Source organism: Saccoglossus kowalevskii, chromosome 19 (genome assembly GCF_978046115.1).
Source record: "Saccoglossus kowalevskii chromosome 19, keSacKowa6.1, whole genome shotgun sequence".
In the NCBI taxonomy this organism is placed as follows: domain Eukaryota; kingdom Metazoa; phylum Hemichordata; class Enteropneusta; family Harrimaniidae; genus Saccoglossus; species Saccoglossus kowalevskii.
Window position 1 is genome coordinate 5,757,692 of NC_140659.1, and position 17,476 is coordinate 5,775,167.

Consider the following 17,476-nt stretch of genomic DNA (forward strand, 5'->3'; position numbering starts at 1 on the left):
ATGCACTGAACGAAAGAATTAAGAAATAAAAACATTGTATATGTATAAGACATATAGATATTATTTGTAACTCAATAGAAGCAGTTTTGGTTGTGGCTGTTCAGTGACAGTTTACTACTAGTATTGTATCTAGTATCAATCCGCTAAAACTACGATCTTCACCCGGAAGTAAAATGTGTTGAACCTTTTCGGAAAGTGGATGAAGTAAAATGCGTGCAAGGCGAATGTTGTCAAACTTTTTGTTTACGACTGGCTCTGGTAAGTTTGTAATTAACAATTGTATGATTTAGAACTGATCACGAGTACATTGAAGAAACTGGCTAAAGACAATCTCCGTATGGATTTTCTGTCGCTATAATCACGAATACAACCGAACTCGGCCAGATTTCAACTCGGCCAGGAAAAAAATGCACAACTCGGCCAGTCGCCAACTCCCGTGACTATTTTGTTGTCGATTTCAACAACGCAAGTTTACAAACACACACACACAAACGCTACTGGTTCTCCGACATGTTGTTGATTTCAACATTGGCTGAACATTGTCGATTTCAGTGACGCAAATTTTCTTTTCAAAGGAAAAACACAGACATTACATCGAATCACAGACATCACATCGGCGACCGTCTATTTTTTTTACATTTTACTGTGATATGACAAAAGACACAGCGCTGGCTGTTTCGTCACTGAAATCGACAACCCTTTTTTTTATTAACAAAGCACGATAGGCATCACTGAAATCGACACCCTTTGACGCCCGTACATTTTTTATATTTTGTTGTGATATGACTCTGACAGTCTGTAATACAGCGCTCGCTGTTGCATCATTGACACCCTTATGCACATATGCTGGCCGAGTACGGTCACTGGCCGTGATCGGTCACTGGCCGAGTAGAAATCTGGCCGAGTTCGGTGGTCACCATAATCACGATGCCCCATGCATGTTGTCCATGTTGTTTGTTGTTGACGCGTCGATGCAAATGATTTTATTATTGTGTATTTGAACTGCAAATATACTTGACCCTACAATATCATGAAAAGTGATTACGTCTAATAAAAGCAAAAAAATGTAATTATGAGTACCGGTATTACCATTAGGATGTACGAGCTTGCTTCCATGGAAACAGTGACTTTCTATTGTTTCCATCAGTCTAAGCAGGGCGGTAGGCAAAAGTGTAAGATAAGCCAGGATTAAAGAAAAATTTTAAATGTTGACGATTTATTTAAATAATGACAATAAAATGCATTTACTTTGAATAAGTATGTCTGAATGTACTTTATATATGTACACAATTCTGGCTGTACCATTGGCTCATATTACTTAATTCTACATATATAAAATGCATTGTATCATTCGAGCCGTAAGTTATGAATTAGCGACATACATGTAAGAAGTATTGAACAGCTCCACCATCGGCCATTTTTTCGTTTTGGCAAATATCCAAAAGGAACGATTTCGTTTTTAGCTTCACGCTTGAGTGCACATTTCTCGTTTCCTTGGTTTTGGCCATAAAATATTTAGCAAAACTATAATATAGACGGGGTATGACACAGTGTGTTCCATTTTCGGACACGCTGTGTACCAGAATTCTCGTTCAAGAACATTATTTATGGTGTTCGTACATGTAGTTGACAGTCAAGTGCCAAATAACCACATCATCATTATTTTAGTGTAAAATAGTACGTAATTGCGATGGTTTTGAAATTTGTTATGAATACAGAAATACATATTGAAAATTTTTGCTTGATCGAGCTTATTTTTTGAGTTATCACACCCTGACGCTGACTGTTCAAAATCAGAGTCATCCGAAAAGTTGGTTGTCAACAGCACATCAGTAGCTGCAGTATTGCGAGGGTATATCATTGTTTTATTGCCGGTAAGATTATTTCGCCCGTCTCGAACTAATTTTAAATATGCACAGAACGGCAGCTATGCATCTAGTGACAGCGATGCATCATGAGTGACTGCACAACAGCGATTATTAAAGTTTCTGCATTTCACAGCAAACATTTGATATTAAGCCCAGATACATGTGAGTGAGTTATGTTTTTTAATGATTGAATATGGTGTGTACTATGTTTTATAAAAGGCATACATGCATAATATTGCAAAACAGTGGTACATGTATGAGCATTGGATGAAAAATTGCAGGTCACGTGTTCTATATGGCTAACACCTATTGGTCAGCTTGAGTCTTGTCATACCCAGTCTATTATTATGAAAAGCGGGGGTGAAAGCGTCCTACATTCAAACGTTTTTAAAAAGCACGCTTCCATGTCTTGTATGTGCTAGACGTACGACAAGACGCAAAAACAATACATGTACGAGTTCGAGTCAAAACATTTTCACCACTGACGGTAATGCTCGTAGTACTGTTTTATCATTTCTAGAATGTTACTAATAAATTATTTTATCCAAGAAGAAAAATATTCATGTATTATCTCTAGTATTGTATTAACCCAGGCACTTTTACCTATTGCTCTTGGTCTAAGCTGATCATTTATTTATTTATTATTTACAAACCAGACACTTTGCGATGGGCGCTTTTTTAACAAATCCAAAAATCACTCTGGATAATTTTGTTCACTTTGTGTATGTACTATATTTGCATTTGAAGTTTTGAAAATTGTTACTATAATTTATTGAAATCAGAAAATCGGGAACAACGGTTTTGAGAAGTCGTCGAGCTAGTAACATCACTTTTCCGCAACTTTGCCAGTGTTGATCTCTTTGTAGTAATGCACATTATCATTATCGATATTGGCAACAAAAGTCGTTTTTTGATTCATGAAATTTTAACACTTTTTCGGCATAGTGCCAAGATCTTGTTTACTTTAGAACATTCTGTAACAGCAGACTTGGGTGATTTTATTTGCTATTGTGGATTTTCAGCTTAAGTGTGCAATTCAAATTTGTTCACAAACTGAGTATTACTGATTAATTAAAATTTATTATTTAGTTTCTCATGGTCAGTTTCACAATATTTATGCTAATGCAGTTGCATATATCACATATAAGTCATTCACGGCTAAATGATATTTTTCTTGTGCTACATACTTGAAAAAAATGTCAGCATCACTTCTCAAAATACCACACATTAGCCGTGAATAAACTCTTAATACAACTCGAAATATACCAGTCATTGTAAATATCTGTTTGACCAAGTTTTTTTAGCTTCTGTGCAAAAGCATTACTGTAATCATATAATTTGGTTTGTGACTGACCTAACTTACTTTCATTGTTGGTTTTCAGAGTTTTAAAAATGTCTCAGCAAGAAAAGCCCTCAACATCCAGCACATCTCTGCCAAGAGGTCTGGTATCAAAAAGAGGTCGTGGTGTAAGGCTGCCCTCTATCAGATCACCTAGAGACCTGACTCTTGGTGGTGTTCCTAAGGTTAGTATTTATTGGTTCCCAGTGTTCCTTGGGAATTGGGCATGTAGGATGCAAGTAACTTACTAGTACCGTTATCGCCATATTGTTCCACTGGCCGGGATTCTATCCCTAGTTTACACAACTGAGTGATATAATTTGAAATTCTAATTTTCGTTTAAATCTTTTTTACTACAACATAATGCCATGCCTATTCAGTATGTCTGCTTAGACTTCATATTAGAGATGGTTCTGGTGTTTCTTGCTATTTGTATGCGAAATGATAAAAAAAAGAAACAGTTTTATATTTGCAAAATGTTTGGGAATAATTGGAAACCCCTGCCATATATATAGAATGCCCACAAATGTAAGTGCTTATGTCAGGTAGCCAAAGGAAATAGAACAAGGAATAAAAAAGTGATTAATCAATCTTATGGCCTGGTGCACCTTGATGTAGGAATCTGCTACAAGGTTACCGGTAGTGTCGCATAATCTTTGACATACTATAAATGCTGCCCTCTATCTGATCACATAGACACTTGATTTTTATTGTGAAATACGTGGTTCTGATTGATTAAAATTACATACAAAATTACACAGGAAGCTTGTTGTGTGTTAATCTGTTACAACTACCTATACATATAGCAGTGTTTTAATATTAAATGCTTGATACCCAAATTGTTGATAATGATTTTTATGATAACCACTAGGTTCATCACAAATTCACAAAATAGTTTATATTCTGCATTTTCCTTCATTAGATTGGAGCAAAAATAGCCAAATTTGTTGAGTAAAAACTGAAAATTGACTAAAATTTTGTCTGTTGGCTCTAAAATTAGGGTTCCTTTCCAGATATATAGAAGAATATAAGAAAAAAAGTTAAGACAAATTAAGACAAAGAAAGTCTGGTGGTGAAAAGGTTGAAACAAGGGAGTTGTCGCCTGTGCATGTGGCATGTGACATATTGTGTCATTCTCCTCAAACCCATAAGCTTTTGCATTTCAGTGTGTGTTGTTATCCTCACGTAGAACTTGATGTGTGCAGGTGACCACCCCTCCGAATAATACCATTGTATAATAATTTTGTTAGAACTCTCTATTTTTTGTATGTACCAAGACAATTCCTATGTAGTCTGGGATTCTGCTAACCTTTATTAGCAACAGTGAATTACTTCTAGATATAGATTTTAAAAATTATGTAACTCTCACTGACTAAATCTAAATTAATCAATTAAAAAAATATCATGTGATCGATGACTCACAGAATGGTAAATTAAGAAGACACATGTTTAATTACTTAATTGTATGCTCATAATACTGTAACATATTTAAATTTTCTACATGATTCTGACAAAAATTATGATCTTCATTCATCATCTTCTCTTCGTTAATTGGCAGAATAGGTTGGTAATTATGTAAGAATATTAACAATGTAGTAGTAGCCAATATGGTTTTTATTATTGATAGAAGTAGATTGAAGTAGATACAAGTACAAAGTTTGTGAGCATGTGGACTAAGGCTAATATATTTCGCATTAGGCCAAAAATAATCTAGTCCTAAGATTGTTTTTGAGAGAACCTTTGTGGCGGTGAGCAAATTTTGTTTTTTCCCTAAAAATTTTAATGTTTATGCTCATCATGAATGTTCTTTTAAACAAAATACAAAATACATGAACTCCTGCAGTGCTGTCAATTTGGTTGGTGCAAATATAGAAAACAAAATATGATCTGGCATTAGTTTGTATTTTTATGGCTATAGCTTAACTTATATTTCTTGTTTTTTTTCAGAAAACATTTACACCAAACTTAACAGCTAGAAAAGAAAGATTCAAAGAGGAGTAAGTATTGCGTTATACTGGTCCAGACAAGACAATTTTATTGTTTTCTATTGTTCTCTGCTGTACCCTCTAGTGACAAAAGTAACATTTCATTTTGTTTTTGTGCTAATGATAGTGTGATAAAAGGGAGATTTTCAATCTTGTTCCATAACCTCACAGTATGTCATGAATAAATAATAGCAATAAATACACCACAGAAGAAACCAGACCAGTCATCATAATTTCCCATGATAATTTATTTTAAAGAAATTATCATATAGGATATAGGAAATACACAAAATCAAGCTTTTCTACAAGTTTAGAACCTGATCTTAGATATTCATTCATGAATTTGATTGAAACTTCAAAAATAGAATGTCATGGAACCATGCTGTACGTTGTTAAATTTTACAGATGTTTAAAGTGAGAAAGTCATCACCTGTCATGCGTCAAATGGCCATAGCGTGTTATTTTTCACAAAAAAGCATCTACCCATGACACTTTTCATTTTAGCGTGTGCAGGTGATGACCGCCCCGCTTCAAAAGTGAGTTGTCTCTAATAACAAATACTTTGCATTGCACAAGTAACTACACATGAATGCGGTGGACATAGTAAATTCTCATATTCTATCTACTCTAAGTTGTATTGCTCTATTTGTTTTCTCAGACCTAAAGACAGCACAGCTTATGATGGTTCAACAAATAAGCGAGGGAGAACTCCAAGAGAGAGAGGGAGGGGGAGAGGACGTGGACGAGGTCGAGGGAGGGGTGATATTATTCAGTCACATTCTATATTTGAGCAAGGTCCAGCTGAGAGACTAGGTGGTGGTAGAAGAGGTATGTAATACTGTAAAATACTTTATTTTTGCTTGGAATTAATTTTCTCTATTTTCGCATGAAGAAATGATTCAGTGAAAATAAAATCCAGTGAATATACCTTTTTTCCTGTATTTAACATTCAACTTGTCAAAAATCTGGAAGAATGTCAAAACACAAAAACACCTAAAAATTCTTTTCAGCGAAAATTAATTCCAGCTAAAAGAAAGTATTTTACAGTACCTCAAAATACTGTGAACCATTTAATTTCTACCGTTAAATATTTTTGCGATTTTGGGATTGTATGACATATATGAAGAAAAAAATTTGTGAAAGTTGAGACATTCTCATTGCTACAAAATTACCTGATTTTCACTGACTCAGTAAAGTTTGTACATGTAATCACCCTCTTTATCTTATCACAATCTATTTGCTATTGGCTGCTTGTTAGGTAATAATAATAGTCTTTATTGAAATTGTATCCTAAAAATGGACATAGATCAAAGTACAATAAAGCATGGTTGTCATTCCATGTCAAAAGCAATCAGAGTAGAAATAAAAACATACACTATAAGAAAAAACAAAACAAAAACGAAAAAAAACATCAACAAACTTGCCAGAAAATGGGTTGGAAATGCATATTTATAAAGTACATGTATATTTAAAGTGCCTGTGCAATGCCCACCCACACATTTCCCGTTTTAGATCTGTGTCCCACTGAAATGGGCAGTTATTGATTTCTCGTATCCAAGTAAATTTGAGATATTTCTCGTGTTGTAGCCACGTCCACCTATCCTGAAACAGTCAACTGTTTCCGGATTTCCGCCTATCGCCGAAAGTGCGCCACCAAATGCCAAAATATGAGAGGAAGTCATACCCCTGAGTCCTAATAACACTGGTCATTCAATATACTTTTAAATGACGTACATTTTTCGGTTGGCGTTTGTTTTTGTTTTATTTTGTCTATTTTATTTTTTTTGAGAGAGTTTTTAGATGTTGTGTTGTGGGCAGTTGCCGTGATAGGTATAGTCATAGTAAAGTATACATACGTTTCTTATCGATCCGAAGGTGCGACATCAGTGGACGAAAGCCGTGAAAGCAACGAGAAATGTTGGGGTGGACCTTCTCCTTACAAAGTCATATGTAGTGTCAACTTAACTTCAGATTCTTTTTTTTGAAAAACTGTTCTCGTCCATGAAAAAAACAACTAGGTTTAAAGAGAAACACCAACAACCTGGCGTAAGAAATAGATTCCGGACCAGCCCATAATCATTGAGGCGGATTTCAGTAGAGAGAGAGAGACGTCGGGCAAGTGTTTCAAATGATTTGCCTTTTTTTGCGACCCTGATTATCATTTTATAGAGACCATTCAGTCCGTGTTAAGTAAAAGGTAGCAATAATTTTGACAGTGACACTAAAAAAAATAGCGTCGGACAAACAGGAAATTACACAGCCCTTACTCACTGTTTTCATTTTCGCATGCTAAAAGTTTCTGAATTGTTCGGTGATTGGTGTTGAATGTCGAATTCACACCTCTGTTACCTTTACTTGCAGCTTGATCTGCGTAATAATTTATGGAATAAGAATCCGGGCTTGGGCTGTCAATGTGTTTCCACCAAATAAAGTTTTAATATGATGTCATAATTATGACAATCACGCCATGGAATCCACTCTGAATTTATCTGTATGTGTGTCGTTCTCGTTTATTTTTGTTATCCAATTAAACGCCGCCTTTAATGCACTTGTCCTCATCGTGACCCGACGCAGTCACCTATTTCAACAAAATGTCAATTTAATTTTGTCCAGCGACAGTGTACAAACGTGCGCCGGTGACGGCGACGATCCCCGGTGACCAGCTACACCAGAACGGACATATTTCGCATCTAACTCAAACCCATGCAACAAACTTGATACTATGTGTTCAATATGGTCCATTCTTCTTCGACGAACAAGTACATAAGGAACAATTTAGTCAAAGATGAGAAAACTGCACAAGAAATTTGCCTTATTTACACGTATCAGCAATGCAAGCTGCCCAGCGACTTCCCCTTCTGACGTCACAAGGGGAATTTCTGTATGCTAATGAGGAGCCTCGTTTTAAAATACACAAAAATAAAGTTGCCGTAGACTTTGTTTAAAACACATTTTTTCACTTAAAAAAATAATTTATGCTTAGAAACATAAAAAATAATAATATTTATGTATCAATGAATAATTTTAGGCATGGAAATACATTTTTTTGTAGTAGCCATCTCACAGGCACTTTAAGGATTATTTATTTAGATACATGTATCTGTGAGGCAGCTGTTTTTTTAAATTTTGTTTAAGGTATGAACTATCCCCATATATACATGTAGTGGTGGTTTCACAATTCTTTTCAAATTGTACAAAAGTTAAACTTGACCAAAGAATGTTTTTTGTATATGTACATTCACTCAATATAAATTTGCCACTGGTGTTGTATGTGTGCTGATATATTTGTACATAATAGAGGCAGTAGCTGCAGAACCAAGCCCTAAATGGGTATGGTAGCTGTCAGGAGATCTATATATTTTATATCTATAACTGTTACTGAGGAACAATAGATAAGTTACAGCGCCCTCAGTCATTTTCTGTGTGAGAATGGAGGGTTGATTTCTCGCTTGCACAATTTATTCCCAGGTTCCCTGTATTCTGATCTATTGAATGTTTACATGGTGAAATTAACCCCCCCCCCACCTCCTACACAAATGAAATTGAAACGTTTTTTCACCAGAGCATGCAAGTTTCAAAGGTAACGATAGAACCCAAAACTTGTGTTTCAATTTCAATATTAATTTCTTACTGTTGAATGGATTTCTCAGTGATAGGAATAATTAAGTTTACTTTCTTTTTTCAAAAGGTGGCTATGGAGGAGGTGGTGATGCATTATCGAGTAGCTCAGCTTATAGTAGACCTAGTGTTTCTGTCAAAAAAGAGTCTTCAACAAATGAACTCAGTCAGGAAATGATGGATCAGCTCCTGAGAGATGATGTAAGTAGCACTGGAAGACAATGGCATATTTATTTTATTTTATTGGACCTGGGCAATGGTACAGTTGTTTAATGTGTTTTTAGGTTTTTAGTTTGTCAAAGGTTTTTTGGGTTTGATTACCCAAGCCAACTGTTTGGCCTGTCTTGAGAAAAAGGTGATGATTTATTCCCAAGAAGACGTAATGTCGGGAATAGTTCAGTATAGTATGCATTGTCCTGTTTTCTTACAAATAGGGGCCTTTCATACACATAATCAAAAGCAAAGAAATTCCATGGTTTCTACTTTTGACAGGTAGAGAATTGTCTGACTACACAAAATTCACAAAAGACTAGCAACACTAGTCTATCAAATATGCATATGTGGATCATACGTAAAATCTCATAGCTAGACCAAATTCCCTCTTGTTATGGCTATTGAGAGGCAGAGATTCAACACCCTGGTATAACCAAGACTCCTAACTACTAGTACCATTACTATAAAACAATTTTGTACTGGTCACTGGTAGCATAGTGGTTGTTGCATCAGACTCATGATTACTAAACCCAAGTTCAAATCCTACCTCAGGCTGAACACCAGAAGGGTCGACCCCTACCCTGGGTGAGTGTGCCACAGACTCAATGGTAAGGCCAATTCCACTGGCCGAGATTCATTCACTAATGAATGCGACTTTGGTGGAACCTTGGTTAAGGTCCACAGGTGCTTGTGTTCGACGGGGCCTGGTTGACGCCAGGATAGCGCATTGAATTGTCATTTGATGGAGAGATGGCCACACAATCCTGTCATGTAGTCCCAAAACATGAATATGGCTTCTGTGGCAAAAATGTCAGCACTTGCAATTTGCAATAACAAAAAAAAAGTCAGGAGAGACAACAGTTACATTTAATGTCCAGAACTGTCGCCAGGCACAAAAACATTTAAAAAAAAAAAAGCATATTCACATATTTTGCAGGGAAACAATGAGTTTTATTGTTAATTTACATGATCACATGGATTTAATTTAGCGGGTTATATTTATAGCAAAAATAGCAAAATCAAAACCAATGAGTATTTAATGCATTTTCAGTATCAGTCTATCTAGTAACTAAAGGAGCCAACAATTGTTGTTTTGTTTTAGTTTCTCGATGACAGCATGTGGAAGGACCAGGATAAGAACTATATACCAATTCAGTTGCCGCTGTCAGACACTGGTGAAATATTCAAAGAGGAGAAAACAGAGGAGAATGATGATGAGAAAATACAAGTGAAAGAAGAGAAGATGGAGACAGATGGTGCTACACTTACAGGTTTGTTTATACTCACTGATGATGTATTCTTGGCACAACAAAGGCATTCCCTTCATCTTTATAAATAAATGGCAGTTGAATCAGACCAGCCAATCAACGAGAATGCAAAATGACATCATTTAAAATGATATAAGTACTGTTGCTAGGGACATGCAATTTGTGCTAACATTTTGTTCGACAAGATGTATCACCAAAATATCAAGTCATCATATATGGTAATTATTTCACTAAATATTTAAAATTGTTGAACCATAGCTACTGGGAACCCCTTTTCAGATCATTGCTTGCAGTTATATTATTAAATGCTGTATTTGCTCAAATAGAAGCATGTGTGCTAACTTCATCTTCCAATACCTTCAGCACACAGGAATTCTTTCTAAGCTTTCTTTGATCAGTTTATTAAGGCACAAAATATTCTTGTCTCAAGCTCCTGACCTCTAACCTACAATAAATTTTATCATTAACTGATATATTTCATATTTTAATAAGCTGATTGCAGTCATTTCAAAAGATCTCCCATAAAAGGATGCATTCAGTGCAATTCAATTATAATACTGTGAAGACATTAATAATACACTGGATTTAAATTTTGCTGATAAATGAAATTTGCAGAAATTATTGTTTCACTGACCAATCTGTGAATATATGAATCAAATATGCTCAGTGAAACTAAATATTAAATATTAGTGAAAATTAATAGTTTCACAGTAGTTTCACTTTCCTTTTGTTTGCAGTGAAGAAAGAACCAATTACAGATGATGTTGAAATGGAAGATTTGCAGAAAGAGCAGGAAATGACATCATCATCGTCTAAAAAAATGGATGCTGAAGCTCCAAGTGTCAAGCCAAAGAAAGTTCCTGTTAAAAGTAAAATTGGTAGCATAAAAGACCCACAGGATGTCACGTCTGCTAATTTGTTCTGTAGTAGCAGGCACTCTGCGTCAGGTCAGCTGTTGTTCTTTCAGTTTCCTGACACCTTGCCTGCAGTTCCTCTATCACGAGATGGTGAAGTGGCAGCAAAACCAGAGACCCAAAGAGGCATGCAAGGAAAGAAAGATAAAAGTACTGTGAGTATAGTTACAATATAGATGTAAGCTAAGTCCCACATGACAATGTCTGATTTTGAAATTGCAAAGCCAGATTACGAAAACTAAAAATTACTACTAAGAACTGCACAAGAATTTGGAAAGTCAAATCTTGAAAAAATGTTTGCAGACAGAATATACCCGGTACTACCGTATTACCCCGGGCACGCGCCCCTCCCTGGGCAAGCGCCCACCCCCTGTTTTCACAAAAGTTACATGTTGGAGACATCCTAGGTTAAACGCCCAGGGTGATTTTTAGCCAAGAACGGGGTCAACAATAAAGTTTTATTTGTCAAAAACGAACGCGTTCGATTTATTTAAATAGTGTGCTTGTTACGGTAGTTCTCTTTTTGGAGTGTGTGGTGGCCCTGAAAAGGGCCGCTTTGTTTGTGTTTTTACGTTTCAAAACGTAGCATTTTGCTGACTGTGAATCCATAACGGGAGCTAGCACTTTTGAGACATCACGTCGTAAACTTGCTACTTTCTTTCCATCCTTCATCACAGCTATGGCATTACGGTCATGTGGATTATTTTTCTGTTGTTGGAGAAAAAACATTTTGCCGACCTCAAGTCCATTACGATAACCATAATGATGCATGCCGACGATGGGAACTTGTTGCATCATCATTATTTTTGTAGTTTTGTCACGTGTGTGGGTGCGTGAATAAATCATGTTAATGAGGTCGACCAGAGTTTATTTTCAGTCTGTTTTTTATGTTTCGCCATTTGGATATGTTTATGTATTCACAATAGTGTGTAAACATTTCACATCAGCAATAAAAGGTTTATTTGTTTCATAACCCTGTCTGCTATTCTTCAGTAATTACGATGCGATGTATCAATACGTGCGTGAACAAAATTATGCTAATGAGGTCATCGCCATCTTGGATTACAAGCAGTAGTTTTTCCCGGCCGTTTCGACTTGCATGCACTGATCATGGTTACTAAAAAAGCAACCGTGCATTGATTACAATACTTACCATACTTTGTAGCCAATTTCAGTGAGTAATACAACTTCATTCGCTGACATAAAACAAGTTTTATTCTTGAAATTCGACTCCGTGTCTTAGTGTTCCCACAGTTCTTGACCGAGTGCTCACGTTTATTGAAACCTCGCATAAATCAAGAAATAAGTACGTCTACAACGTGTACGAAAGCTTTCCTTTATTTGACCTTATCATACGATCCCAAAAACAACTTTTTAAAATCTTTTTTGGGGTGGTCCTCGGGTAAGCGCCCACCCCCATTTTTCCCCGATTTTGTATGTTCAGGCCCCTGGGCGCGTGCCCGGGGTAATACGGTATACTGATATCTGCTGACATTTTGTCTGTTTTGTATGACATTTTTTTTTACTGAAAGTTGAATGTAAAACATAGAAACAACAATATTTTCACAGAATTTTATTTTCTCTTCAGCGAAAATAAATTCCAAATGTAAAAAGTACTTTATAGTATATATGTAGAAATTATATACATACAACTGTTGTGTTTTCTTTTTGGGAGGAAAATCCTCATAAATGGTATATCGCCATCTATGGTCTTGCAATCAATTCCTTTTGTTTAAACTGCTTCTTATGGTAACATACATACTTACAGATTTGCAAATATTGATTTAATTCAAGATAAGTGCAAGGTAACAATTTATAGCATAGATGTTAAAACACAACATTAGTAAAACCTAATTACATGTATGTGGTCATCTGTGTCACAGCATAGATGAAGTCTGTTTATGACAATAAAGTATTAGTTACGACCAGTGTGCCCCCTAACATGACTCCTAATGGAATTCTAAAAAATCAAGTTGTCAGCTTGGTGGCTGGGAATCCATAAAAATTAAATGTTATGTTGCGAAAGGGAGCTATGAAGTTTATAAAATGAGAATTTGATATTACCAAATTACAGTACTTCAGTAATTATACACGAGACAGTTTGGTAGATCACTATGTCAATCTATAATTTTCTGTGGTATGAGCCCGAAAAATTAACATAAAGCTAGTTGCCTCACAAAGTAACTCATCTGTGACGCATCATATGTTTGCTTAATGGGTACACTGGTTACGACCATGTCATCACTTTAGTGGCATACTCTAGATGCATGATGTTGAAAAAAGCCAAACAAGGAGCGGAAAAAAAGAATAGAAAAGTGATATGGGTTGCTCATGTGCAGTTCTAATAACATTGCCCATTTAATTATTGACAGGACAAAGAAGAAGAAAAATCTGACCCCAATTGTACATTGAAAAACATATCAGAGAGTTATATCGGTAAATTACAAGTATTAAAATCAGGGAAGACTAGACTAGTTCTTGGCAATGTGGTACTTGATGTCAATATGGGTACACCATGTGGATTTTTACAGGTCAGTTATTCTTATATGAAAGTTAAATTCCTGAAATTTGCTGATTTGTTTTCCACTTACTTTTGTTTAAGTTATGTTTGATGTTTGCAAGTCATACATTCTGTGATTACTGTAATAAACTTTGGATAAACACTGACCCAATTATTTTTGAGATATTATTTTTGCATGGCTAATAAGATTATGTTTGCATAACTAATGAGATTATGTTTGCATAACTAATGAGATTATGTTTGCATAACTAATAAGATTATGTTTGCATAACTAATGAGATTATATTTGCATAACTAATGAGATTATGTTTGCATAACTAATGAGATTATGTTTGCACAACTAATGAGATTATGTTTGCATAACTAATAAGACTATGTTTGCATAACTAATAAGATTATGTTTGCATAACTAATAAGATTATGTTTGCACAACTGATGAGATTACGTTTGCATAACTAATGAGATTATGTTTGCATAACTAATGAGATTATGTTTGCATAACTAATAAGATTATGTTTGCATAACTAATAAGATTATGTGTGCATAACTAATAAGATTATGTGTGCACAACTAATAAGATTATGTTTGCATAACTGATAAGATTTTGTGTGCATAACTAATAAGATTATGTTTGCATAACTAATAAGATTATGTTTGCATAACTAATGAGATTATGTTTGCATAACTAAAAAAAATATGTTTGTATAACTAATAAGATTATGTTTCCATGACTAATGAATAATTTTTAATTGTTGTAGGACTTGGTATCTATAAAGACAAAGGAAGATGAAAAAAACTTGTCAGTTTTGGGACATATTAAACATCGTCTTGTCTGTACACCAGATTATGAATCATTACTAGAATACGCATAAAAAGTGTTTGTAGTAAACAATTTATTTTATATGTGTTTAAGGCATCACATTGAACGGTAATAATCATGTATGTAAATGAGATAAAATGTATTGGAAAATCCCTCATGGTTTCAGTTTTGCCATTTAGTGGCAGGGAAAAGAGTACATCAGATAAATAATATCTCAAATGTGGAATTACTACTCTTGCTTCAATAAATCTGATATAAGTATTATATTACACATAAAATATATGTTTATCCATTGCACACTCATGGCAGTCGTTTAATCTAAATACCCAGTGGCATGAACAGGTCTTAGATTAGATCAAAACATTGCTGACGTCTTCTGTGTTGTTATCACTATATGCTTAGTGTTTTATTCATTTTTACCAAAAAGTGGGTAACTGAACTGTTATGAAGTTAACTATAATAAAAGGGAGAAATAATTTAAGAAAACAAAGCTGACTGGGTTATATGTGTTATGTATCAATTGAGGGCACAATATTTTTTGTAGCTATTTATATTTGAAGAATCCATTAGCAGCATACGTTGTGATGTAAATTCTTTTCATTTTTTTCAAAAACTATTCAAGGCAAGACATGATGGGTGCATGTCCTTGTCTGTTATTTTGATGAAATTTATCTGGACCCATTTTCATCATCAACCTCAGTATGCCTAGAACAATTTCATTCAAACTTGGTATGAACAAACAATTAATTTGGTTCAAAATGGCAAACTGACTGCCATGTTAATTTTATTTTGATGTGATTGATTTTATTTCTAGTTGTTACAAAAACAAGACAATAATTTTGTGTTAGTTGTGTTATTTAAATATAAACTATGTCATTGACAATGTCTTGTAAAAGTTAAAAAATTATTATTATTATTATTCAAACATTATGGCTGCATGTGGTGATAAATGACTTATGCCATAAAAAACTAAAAATGTAAGACATTTGCTCACTGTTGATTGCTGAATCAGTGTTTTGTCATTCATTTGGTATTTGATCTTTCACAGGCCAGGAGAATTACTATTGGTTCTTAAACAAATGATTTTACATTTTGCCCATATGAGGGCACAATTTAACCATGTTTTGGATAATGTTCCCATGTAAAACATGAAATAATTCTAACTGGTCTAATTTATCAAGCATATGGCAATGATTTTTAGGAAAAATGTGATTATTGTTTTTTATTTTTAACGATACTTACAATATATGTATGTGGTTTATCCTTGAACATAAGTGATGCATGTTTATTGGTGTAAAATAATTTATTTTTGTTGGAGATGATTAAGTGAAAAAAAAATCCAGCGAATATCCTTTTTCTCCTATATTTTACATTCAACTCATCAAACATCAGTGAAAATTAATTCCATACATAACATCCAATAAGTCTTTTCAGTGAAAATTGATTTACAGTAAACAATTTTGCAATCAAACAGAAGACAGAACACCTGATTTTGTTGAAAGTAGAAAAACAGAATATAAAAACTTATTTGTGTTATTTTGATACTTTTCTCCAGATACAGAAAAATAAATAGGGAAGTGAAATTGGCATTGAGAGTTTTTGCCGAAAACAAAAATTATTCATCTTGTAACGATGGTTTTATATAGTCAGTTACAACTGTATATAAATCATTTTTATTCACCCACCCCCAAATAAAATTGACTGTCCACCCTGCCACGATTTTAAATGAAGGGGTATGTTATACTCTGTATTCAGATGTAAATTCTTACAAAGTATATTCTTTATAGTATATTCTTAATTTATATATTCTAGTTTTCTTTATGATGCTTAATTGTCCCATGTGAATTTTGATATTAGTTGTCAGCCATAGGGAAATGAACATTTTTTTTCTTATGAATGTTGGTGAATGAGAAATGTGCTAAATATGCAGAGAGTTTCAAGCCAGAGTTTTAGTTAGTTATACAGCTTTGTGGTATTCTCATAATGTTAGAATATCTTCGTGATAATCCTGCTCGCACCATTGAGGAATTGACACTAAACTATCTGATGCAATTCTGTTTTATGCAATTAATACTTGTGTGACTTAAATTTTTCTGACATTGTTTTGATGAATTTAAAAAGATGTATACGTATATACGAGGCAATCAGAAAGTGAGTTCATACTGCCCTCTATTGTTCATAATGTAATGTAACGCCATACAATACTAATGTGAACGTAATCCATGCAATGAAATCTGCTCGTTTTACTACTTTTAATTCTATTGATGTAAGTAATAGAGAATCTATCATATTAGGGGGAAAAACCGCAATCACAATGCTTGAGAAGATGCACACCTCCCTATTCTTTGGGCGGAGCTACGTCACAGAACATTTTATGTTGCTAAGACACGCACCACTGTACCATATATTTCTATTGGGCAAGCTGTTGTGGAACGTCGGTCGAAGAGTCGGTGAAAACAGCTGAGGTTGAGAAAACAGCACAAACTCAACTTTGTAGTAATCCTGAGCAACTGTATTTATATATGCTGTACATATATACATCAGTTGGTTTCAGATAGGACACATTCCTATTCCTATATGTATACATCATTTGGTTTGAGATTGGACACATTCCTATTTCTACATGTATACATCAATTGATTTGAGATTGGACACATTCCTATTCCTACACGTGTACATCAATTGATTTCATATTGGACACATTCCTATTCCTACATGTATTCATCAATTGGTTTGCGATTGGACACATTCCTATTTCTACATGTATACATCAATTGGTTTGAGATTGGACACATTCCTGTTCCTACATGTATACATCAATTGGTTTCAGATAGGACACATTCCTATTCCTACATGTATTCATCAATTGGTTTGCGATTGGACACATTCCTATTTCTACATGTATACATCAATTGGTTTGACATTGGACA

The 17,476-nt window shown here is 34.5% G+C and overlaps 1 protein-coding gene across 1 annotated transcript; it reads left to right on the forward strand.

The window, feature by feature from the left end:
• The first annotated feature begins 129 nt into the window (after positions 1-129).
• On the forward strand, positions 130-16,779 carry LOC100369620 (DNA-directed RNA polymerase III subunit RPC4-like). Its single transcript, XM_002735244.4, has 9 exons — positions 130-258; positions 3,251-3,392; positions 5,155-5,204; positions 5,851-6,020; positions 8,881-9,011; positions 10,126-10,294; positions 11,029-11,360; positions 13,578-13,736; positions 14,485-16,779. The coding sequence occupies exons 2-9, from the start codon at positions 3,261-3,263 to the stop codon at positions 14,596-14,598; spliced, it is 1,257 nt and encodes a 418-aa protein (XP_002735290.1). The 5' UTR covers positions 130-258; positions 3,251-3,260; the 3' UTR covers positions 14,599-16,779.
• The last annotated feature ends 697 nt before the right edge of the window (positions 16,780-17,476 follow it).